The sequence below is a fragment of the Macaca mulatta genome, chromosome 1 (genome assembly GCF_049350105.2).
Source record: "Macaca mulatta isolate MMU2019108-1 chromosome 1, T2T-MMU8v2.0, whole genome shotgun sequence".
NCBI lineage: Eukaryota > Metazoa > Chordata > Mammalia > Primates > Cercopithecidae > Macaca > Macaca mulatta.
Window position 1 is genome coordinate 214,971,864 of NC_133406.1, and position 9,544 is coordinate 214,981,407.

General features: G+C 56.3%; 1 protein-coding gene across 2 annotated transcripts; it reads left to right on the forward strand.

The window, feature by feature from the left end:
- The first annotated feature begins 515 nt into the window (after positions 1–515).
- SLC30A2 (solute carrier family 30 member 2) lies at positions 516–9,343 on the forward strand. Of its 2 annotated transcripts, XM_001108252.5 has the most exons (8): positions 516–1,033; positions 1,534–1,754; positions 2,297–2,443; positions 3,190–3,343; positions 4,037–4,196; positions 4,934–5,039; positions 6,798–6,932; positions 7,403–9,343. In XM_001108252.5, the coding sequence occupies exons 1-8, from the start codon at positions 984–986 to the stop codon at positions 7,546–7,548; spliced, it is 1,119 nt and encodes a 372-aa protein (XP_001108252.1). In that variant the 5' UTR covers positions 516–983; the 3' UTR covers positions 7,549–9,343. The 2 variants fall into 2 exon arrangements, with proteins under 2 accessions (XP_001108252.1, XP_077824575.1); XM_077968449.1 differs by lacking the exon at positions 2,297–2,443.
- The last annotated feature ends 201 nt before the right edge of the window (positions 9,344–9,544 follow it).

A 9,544-nucleotide genomic window follows, 5' to 3' on the forward strand; every position in this document is an offset into this window, starting at 1 on the left:
CCTGGGGCTCCCAGGAGCCGCTGCGGGGAAGGGGTGGCAGCAGTGGCGGTGGTCGGCTCTGCCCGGATGGTGACTGCCGATGACACTGTTCTCTGTGCGGGTGGAGACAAAGCCGGCCACTCCAGATTCTCCTGCGTGCAGGAGAGGAGGAGCTGGTGCTGCTTCAGTGGCGAGGATGGGTTCATCAGTTCCAGCCGGTCCCAGGGAGAGACACTGCCCCAGCCTGAGGCCCGCACAGCCCACCCCAGGACCCTCCTAGCAGGAGGGCAGGAACGCAAGCCGACCTCACGGGGCGAGGGGAGTCTCCAGCCTGAGACGGAACATGATCAAGCCCAGGACAGCCGCCAGTCAGAGGGGGCAGGCGCGGCCCCAGTAGCCTCTGGAGACCCTCTTCCGAAGCAAGGAGCCACATTCCTGCCGTCGGGGCCACCAAAGCGGATTTCTACAAACCAAAGACGAGAACTTTTCGGTGGGGACGCGGCCCACCCCGCGCGGGAGAGGGGGCGCAGCTGTCACCCCGTCCTCACTCAGCAACACCGGGCGCCGCGCCGGGCTAAGGCTGGCAGGTTTCTCACGGCGGCAGGTGGGCTCTGCAGGCCCCACGGGCGCAGGCACAGGTTCGCGGGGCCACAGCCGGGCGCCCTTTGCAGCCAGCCACCGCCCCCTCTTCCCCGCGGGCTTTTGCACACGACGCGCCGAGAGCCGCTTCACACGGGTTGGCGAGGGCCGGATAAAGCCGGCGGCCGCGGGGCACAGCGGCAGACCCGAGACACTGGAGCGCTTGGCGCGCGGAGCCAGAGCCGGAGCTGCAACAGCAGCTGGAGCAGGGGGACCTCAGGGGCCGCAGGAGCCGGGCTGGAGTGAGCGCAGCTCGCGGGGCCCTCCAGACAGGTGGGTGAGAGCCACCTGGAGTCCCGCGAGCAACTTCCAGAGCGCACTCGGCTGTGCGGCCGCGCGGCTGCCGGGACCCGGCGCGGGCCTGCATGGACGCCACGGAGAAGCAGCACCTGTTGGACGCCAGGCCCGCAGTCCGGTAAGGCGAGAGCCTGGGGAGAGGCGGGAATTTGGGCGGCAGCCGACGCGCCTCCGCGTTTGCCATCCTAGCAGTGGTTGGTTTTGGTGGCGGCTTGAGCTGGTACCACGCAGGAGCGGGGGAGTGAGGTGAGGGAAAGAAGATAATGAGCTGTGGCCCAAGGACCGTCTCTCCCTCGGTCCCCGCACAGATCTTGACCCCTGCCTGCGGGGGGCCTGGGGTCGGGGGAGTGGTGGTTCCCGCCTGGAGTCCTGCCCTGCCCAGTACTTTGCCCCAGGCAGCCCCGCCCTAGGGAGGCCCTGTGTCCCAAGTGCGCTGAAGGGGGCCTGCTCTTCTCCTCAAGCCAGCGTTCTGTTCCTTCCCCTCGCTCCACTGGACACTCGGAGAGTCCTTAGCTATTTTTCCCAGTGGACACAAGGCCTCACAAAGAAATGGGACTAGAGTCGGCCCTCCTTACCCCATCTTAGAGCTGAGCGTTCCCTCTCTTTCTCTCTGGTCAGGTCATACATGGGATCTCTGTGGCAGGACGGGGCTGGCTGGATCCCTCTGCCCCGACCTGGCCTGGACTTGCAGGCCATTGAGCTGGCTGCCCAGAGCAACCATTACTGCCATGCTCAGAAGGGTCCCGACAGTCACTGTGACCCCAAGAAGGGGCAGGCCCGGCGCCAGCTCTATGTAGCCTCTGCCATCTGCCTGTTTTTCATGATTGGAGAAGTCGTTGGTAAGCACTTTTGAGCTAATTAAATGAAGTTAGCGCATGGATAGACTATTCCCAGCAATACTGACACTTAAAGCCCCACTTACCGAACACACATTGCGCTAAGCCTTTATATACACATTATCTGATTCAGGTTTAACAACAACCTGTGTTATCACATAGGTGACGTTATTCTTGTTTTACAGATGACGAAACTGAGGCATGTTCAGGTTAAGTAACTTGCCAAAGATCACGCACAACTAGTAGCTAAGGGAAAGCCTGAATTCCTAGAAGGAAAGAGCATTTACTGAGTATCTACCATGCTTTCCAGTCCCTATTTGAACTTGATGTGCACATTCACCCTCTAAGTAGATATTGGTGGCCCATTTCACAGAGAGTGGAAGTTGAGGCTCAGAGAGAGTAGGTCACTCGTCACGGTTGTACAGCTCATGGGTGGAGAGATCTTGAGGCCAGAATGTCTTCTTCCAGAGCCTGTGGTCTCCCTGCTGCACACAGTCTTGGGAGCCAGCTCTCTGGGGAGCTGATAAAGACCCTGTACCCTTCAGGTGGGTACCTGGCACACAGCTTGGCTGTCATGACCGACGCAGCGCACCTGCTCACTGACTTTGCCAGCATGCTCATCAGCCTCTTCTCCCTCTGGATGTCCTCCCGGCCAGCCACCAAGACCATGAACTTCGGCTGGCAGAGAGCTGGTGAGGGTCGCGGCTCGGCTGGAGATGGGGTTGAGAAAGAGGGTGGGTTAGAACAAGGGTTCTTAGGTGGCTGTAATGGGTGGATCCCCCATTCCTCCCCTGAGTGAGGTCAGGAGGGTGATCTGGATGGGGCAAGAGGATGTCAACCATGGCCTCTGTCCTCTGGGAAATCCTAGTCTGATGGGGAAGCCCTGGTCCCAGTCATCCAGGAGCTCTCAGTCTGCGGGGAAGCAACGTTCACCTTCCTAAGAAGTGCAGTAGCCAAGCTTCAAGAACAAATGACAATGGCATTAACACTGCACATAACTCTGTGGATCAGCTCTGGGGGAAGGGGAAGGCTGGCAAAGGCTGCTGGAAGGTATAGGCTTTAACCTCTCTTCCATTCACCCCGGGCTGCATCATCACCTTCCTCTTTGTGGGAGATGGCCCAGCCTCTCTTCCCCAGAAGCCTCAGTTTACTAGCTGAACAAAAGGCATACATTTTAATAAGTCAGCTTCTTTACATGTACAACAAAAAAGGTGGACCCAGATAATGACTTATTAGTTCCTTCTAGCTCTGACATTCCCAGATATATGAGGGGTGGGGTAAGGGGCAGCCATGCTGGCCATAGCTTCAGCAGAGCCCAGTGGGACCCAGGCCCTGACTTTGTGTGGGGGGTGGGTGGGGAGGATCCTGAAGGAAGGGGGAAGCCTCCTTAGCCTCAGGCCCATGCCAAGGTGGGTGTTGGGGTTGGGTTCTTCCTCAGAGATCTTGGGAGCCCTGGTCTCTGTACTGTCCATCTGGGTCGTGACTGGGGTACTGGTGTACCTGGCTGTGGAGCGGCTGATCTCTGGGGACTATGAGATCGAAGGGGGGACCATGCTGATCACATCGGGCTGTGCTGTGGCTGTGAACGTCATGTGAGTGGGGCCCCGGTTCCCCTCGTCTCCCCTCCTCCTCCCGCCTCTCACACCCACACCTATGTCTGCTTTGCAGAAGGACACCATGCCACTTTCCAGCATCGGCCACAGGGACAGAACTTCCCTAATGGTCTGAGCTCTAGCACCTGGAACACCTGGGTCCTACCTTAGGCCTAGGCCAGGAACACTGAGAACTGTAAATCTGAGTCTTCATCCACTCTACCCACTCCCTAATACATGTCAGGGACTAACCTTGGTGGCTTCATACCTCAAGTGGGGCGGGAAGAGGCCAGTTGTTGCAGGAGTAGCTGTCCCTAGGGGCAGAACCCACATCTGAAATTGGTCTCAGAGACAATGGATGTCTCTTTCGGGCTGTTTCTCTCCTTTGTTCAGAAGCCTCAGTTTCCCCATCCGTGACATGATGGAGTGAACTTACAGTGACCTCCATAATGCCCTCCTGCTCTAAGATGTGGCATCGTGGCATTGTTGTGCCCAGACTCAGCCTGGTATTGGCACTGAGCCCTATCTCCCATGGCTCTCTGAACCAAGGCCACGTGGGTTGGACTTCTCACATGGCCAAAGAGATCACAAGGTTTGGGGGCTTGAGATTTTTGCCCTATGAATTGGCTAGTCCTAATAGGTGACTTCCATCTGCGACCTCAGTGAGCCCTTGGCATTGTCTCCACTTCACAGAATGGGGTTGACGCTTCACCAGTCTGGCCATGGACATAGCCATGGCACCACCAACCAGCAGGAGGAGAACCCCAGCGTCCGAGCTGCCTTCATCCATGTGATCGGGGACTTTCTGCAGAGCATGGGCGTCCTAGTGGCAGCCTATATTTTATACTTCAAGGTCAGAGCTGGGACACAGAGTGGTGGGGGTGTCAGGGGAGTGTAGACCACCTGAATATCCTCTCTTCAGGGGGTCCTTTTCAGGACTCCCTCCCAGTTCTGGGGAAAAGGGTGGGGAAAGGAAAGGAACATTTATCCAATACTTACCAAGTGTCAGCACTTCTGATCCTCACACCAACCTGAAGGGAGAGGTGGTAGTGTTTTCTGTAGCTCAGAAAGGTTCAGTGACTTGCACAGTGTCACACAGCTGGTAAGGTGTAGAGGCAGATTCAAACCTACGACTGTGTGTTGTCAAACCCTGGGCAATGCCCATCACATAGAGGCAGGGAGCTGTAGTGGAAAGAGGCAGGCATTTGCTCTGAAGCTTGGCTCTCCTCCTTGCTAGCCATGTCATGTTGGGTGAGGTGCTTGCTCTAATGGAGCCTCAGTTTCCCCATCTGTCAAATGGGGATGGATGGCAGATCAGATGGTATCTAAGATGCCTTTTTGCTCTGTCCATGTCTCAGCTTCTTGAGAAGGAGGGGTGGGAAGGGACTGCCTTATCCTGAACTGTGGTCTGTCCTGTCTGCTCTTGCAGATGTGAAATAAAGAGCAGAAAATTGGGAGGCAGGGCCAGGGTGAGGCTCATGCCCACCCAGCAGAGAGAGCCCCTCTCCCCAACAGTGCTGGGTGGGAGGGGAGAAGGGAAGCTGAGGTGTTAGATGGTGAACCGAGGTCTGTCTTCCTCTCTTCCTGCAGCCGGAATACAAGTATGTAGACCCCATCTGCACCTTCTTCTTCTCCATCCTGGTCCTGGGGACAACCTTGACCATCCTGAGAGATGTGATCCTGGTTTTGATGGAAGGTAACCTGGGCTTTGTGGCTCCCTTTTTGCTCTTGGCTTTCAAGCTCTAGATCCGCTCAGATAAGGTATGTGTGTGTCTGCGGCATCCCAGCACATGGCAGGGAGCCGGGATCTGGAGCCCCGGCATTGGCTGGAAAACCTCCTGGGGCCCCCAGGCTGATCTTCACGTAGAGCCTGGGCTTTTAGGTGTGGCAGCTCCTGGAACCGTACCCCAGCCCCGGTCTTCCCTTCTCCCTACCCCCAGGGGTGCCTCCTCTGCCTAGTCAGGTGGCTTCTGGGGGACATCTGTAGCATCTGGAGCTCTCCAGCTCTCCCCTATACATTTCCCAGGCTCTGGCTGCCTTCTGTCAGGGAGAGGAAGTGAGGATTATGCTTCCCATTGCACAGAGGGGCAGACTGAGGCTCAGAGAAGGACGGTCAGCCTTGGACAAAGTTACTTAATCCACTGCAGCTCAGGCCTTTCCCACATCTCAGGGACCAAACAATGCATACCCTGGGGGGGACATGGCTGTATTTTGTGGGGCTGGAGAACGGTCAGTGGTGGAGAATGATCTGGTCTGCCCTGAATTACCTTTTTTTTTTGAAACAGGATCTTGCTCTGTCATCCAAGCTAGAGTGCAGCGGCGTCACCATGGCTCACTGCAGCCTCGACCTCCCAGCTCAAGTAATCCTCCTGCCTCAGCCTCCCAAGTAGCTGGGACCACAGGCACATGCCACCATGTCTGGCTAACTTTTAAATGTTTTGTAGAGATGGGGGTCTCACCATGTTTCCCTGGCTGGTCTCAAACTTTTGGGCTCAAGCAGTCATCTCACTTTGGTCTCCCAAAGTGCTGGGGTTACAGATGTGAGCCACCACACCTGGCCCTGCACCTTGGCTTTCTTATGCTCTAGGCCTGGGGTCTTGGGCCAGGGTCATAGGCCTCTGCGTGGTCAGGGTCAGTCTGGAATGGAGTAGGATGCTGGCCTGGGCTTAGCAGTATTTGGCTGCAGGTCAGAGCTTTTTCTCCAAGAATATGCTAACCCAGATAAAAGCGATAATGATGAAGATGTTGATTGTGCCCTGGGTGGGTCCAAGGATTCTCAGGATCTGTTCTTTCCTTCTTTCCATTCAAAAATATATTCATTGGCCAGGCGCGATGGCTCACACCTGTAATCCCAGCACTTTGGGAGGCCGAGGCAGGCAGATTACCTGAGGTCAGGAGTTCGAGACAAGCCTGGTTAACACAGTGAAACCCTGTTTCTACTAAAAATACAAAAATTAGCCGGGCATGGCAGCATGCGCCTGTAGTTTCAGCTACTCAGGAAGCTGAGGCAGGAGAATTGCTTGAACCTGGGAGAAGGAGGTTGCAGTGAGGCAAGATGGAGATACAGCACTCCAGCCTGAGTGACACAGCAAGACTCTGTCTAAAAACAAACCAAAAAATATATTTATTGAGCACCTACTATCGAGAGGCGCTGTTTTAGGCACCAAGGATGCTGTGGTAAACAAAAGAGACTGTCCTGCCCTCATAGAGTGTCCATTTTAGAGGGAGAGACTGACAATAAGTAAATTCATAAATAATTTCAGTGGTAAGAGTGGAGAGGAAATATAACAGAGTGATAGGGCGGAGAGCTTGGGAGGTGAAAGCAGCCTCAGACCTGCAGGCCAAGGAGGTCTTCTTTGAGGGGATGACGCCTGAGGACTAGGAGCTAGCCCTGCACCAATGGGCAGGCGTGGGAGGGGCAGTTTCCTTTAGCCCCTGTGCTTGCCATCCTCAGGGACCCCCAAGGGCGTGGACTTCACAGCTGTGCGGGATCTGCTGCTGTCGGTGGAGGGGGTGGAAGCACTGCACAGCCTGCATATCTGGGCACTGACCGTGGCCCAGCCTGTTCTGTCTGTCCACATTGCCATTGGTGAGTGCTCGGGACACTCAGGGTGGGGTGGGAGACAGGCAGCCAAAGGCCTGGTGCCATCTCCACAGGGTCCAGGTGACCCAGATGCTCACAGTGCCCATGCATCAAGCTCAGCCTCATGCTGAGTACGTGATATGCATTATTCCATCTGATCATCACAATCTCATTTATCCATGAAGACACTGAGGCTGGCGTTGGGTGGTAAAGTTACTGGCCCAGGCTTTTACAGCCAGTATATGGCAGTAGGTGGCAGATTCCTGGCCTTAAGGCCAATGCTTTACCAGCTCTTTCAGGCATGAGCCAGGTCTGGTCTGGGAGGCTACCTGGCAGAGGAGTAGAATGTGGGGGCTTCTCCATGTTCATGGTCCCCCATCCTGTTCTGCTGGGGATGGGGTATGAGATTCAGGCTCCTGATGGTTCCAAAGGGCCAGAGTAAATGGTTTCCCCTGCTGTGTCCTCTCGGTCCCCAGCTCAGAATACAGACGCCCAGGCTGTGCTGAAGACAGCCAGCAGCCGCCTCCAAGGGAAGTTCCACTTCCACACCGTGACCATCCAGATCGAGGACTACTCGGAGGACATGAAGGACTGTCAGGCATGCCAGGGCCCCTCGGACTGACTGCCCAGCCAGGCACCAACTGGGGCATGGACAGGAACTGCAGGTGGCTGGACTGAGCGTTCCCCAGGCCCAGCCAGGACTTTGCCTGCCCCAGCTGTGTTATAAACCGGGTCCCCCTCCTGACCTCTGCTCCATGTTCAGTGCAGAGCCTTGTCCCACTCCAGGAATGGAGCTCTTCCCGGCCTCCCCATCTGACTACAGCCAGCGCCAGGGTGGGGACGCAGCAGGTATAAAGCTAGTGTGACCCTGCTCTTCCAGCTCCTGGGCCAGCTCTGGAAGGGCTGTATTTGGGCCTAATCCTAAGCAAATGTGGTTCTACCACTCGCAGGGGCAAAGGCGGTGAGCCATGGGATGTCCAAAGGGAGGCTGGCCCCAGCGCACCCGTACTGCCTGCCTCATCCCCCATTCTCAGCCTGGCTGGCCTTTGCCTTTATGAATCTGAGCCCCTCCCTCTGCCTATAGCAATAGGCACAGGGATGAGGACCCTCACACTCTCATTTGAGCCTCCCTGAGGCAGGGAGCCAGGAGGCACCTGAGGCCTGTCTGTGCCTCAGTCACTTCAGCTGTGAGCCAAATGTTCCCTTTCCTGGAGGGGAGAGGCCTCTTACTAGGTAAGGGACAGGTTTCCTCTTTCTTATTCCCTCAGCTGTGCCAACACAAAACACAACCTTGGCACAGGTGGTGGGTGGAGGGTAGAGTGATTTCAGTTTGGGTTCTGCGCTAACAGCCTCCAAGCCCCTTGGCACTTCTGTTGCCCTGAGAGTGTCCCAGGGGATTCAGAGTCTCCAGCAAGATATGGCTGGGCCAGCTCTGCTGCCTACCTGGCCTGACCCAGTCGGAGCCTGGCATGGTGGAGGGAGAGGGAGAGAAGCGGGGCTGCATTGGCCCAGAGGCCAGCTAGGAGGGAGACCGTGGCTTCCTGGGGCTTGTGTGTGAAGATTCCTGACTTACGGGTGGCTTGTGTTTACAAGATGCAAGAGGGGAGATCTGTCCCCGACTCATGGAGACAACATGCCCAGTTATCAGAGTCCTGTGTCACCAGGTCTGTCTCTGCCATTGTAAGCAAGTGCCTTGGGCGAGTTGGCCTCTGCCCCAGTCTCATCTGTAGACCGACAGGGTTGATGCCTCCCTCACGGGGTTGACACCAAGAGCCAGTTGGCCAAGTACCTGTGGTTGTTGAAGACTGGTTACTTTTATCATCCTTGAGACAGGAAACTCTGCGGCCCGAGGCTGCCTCACTGAGGAGCTAGGTGGGCTTCCCGGCCTCCTCTGGGGCAGCGCTGAGTTTGTCTTGACTGTTCTGGCCCAAGGTGGGAGGAGGTGGGTTTGGTCACTTGCCTCCCACTTTAAATCTCTATCTTTCTATCTGTGAAACGACCTCTTTGTGCCTTCCCAGCACTGTCATCCTGATTGCCTGTGTTCTAGGTAGGTGGGTCCTTCAGCCCCTCCAGGTCTGTGAAGTCTGTGGAAAGCACCGGCCTGGAGCAGGGTGGGGGGTTGCTGGCGGGTGCTCCATTCCACTACAATCTCAGGGGACTCAACCCCCCCTACCCCACTCCTACCCCCCTACCCAAGCCATGGCAGGCCCCAGGAACTTGATCATGGGCTTTGCTGTGTACCAAGTCCTTACACCCCTCTCAAGAGACAGTCATTGGCTGGGCACGGTGGCTCACGCCTGCAATCCCAGCACCTTGGGAGGCCAAGGCAGGTGGATGACTTGAGGCCAGGAGTTCGAGACCAACCTGGCCAACATGGTGATACCTCATTTCTACTAAAAATACAAAAACTAGCCAGGCGTGGTGGCTTGTGCCTGTAATCCCAGCTACTCAGGAGGCTGAGGCAGGAGAATCGCTTGAACCGGGGAGGCAGAGGCAGAGGTTGCAGTGAGCTGAGATCACACCACTGTACTCCAGCCTGGGCGACAGAGCGAGACTCCAGCTTAAAAAAAAAAAAAAAAAAAAAAAAAAAAAGACGATCATTGCTGTGCCACATTCTT

Coding starts and splice junctions, on each gene's coding strand:
- SLC30A2 (XM_001108252.5), top strand. CDS start 984: ATGGACGCCACGGAGAAGCAGCACCTGTTGGACGCCAGGCCCGCAGTC. Junction 1,755..2,296: donor CATGATTGGAGAAGTCGTTG/GTAAGCACTTTT, acceptor TGTACCCTTCAG/GTGGGTACCTGGCACACAGC. Junction 5,040..6,797: donor GATCCTGGTTTTGATGGAAG/GTAACCTGGGCT, acceptor TGCCATCCTCAG/GGACCCCCAAGGGCGTGGAC.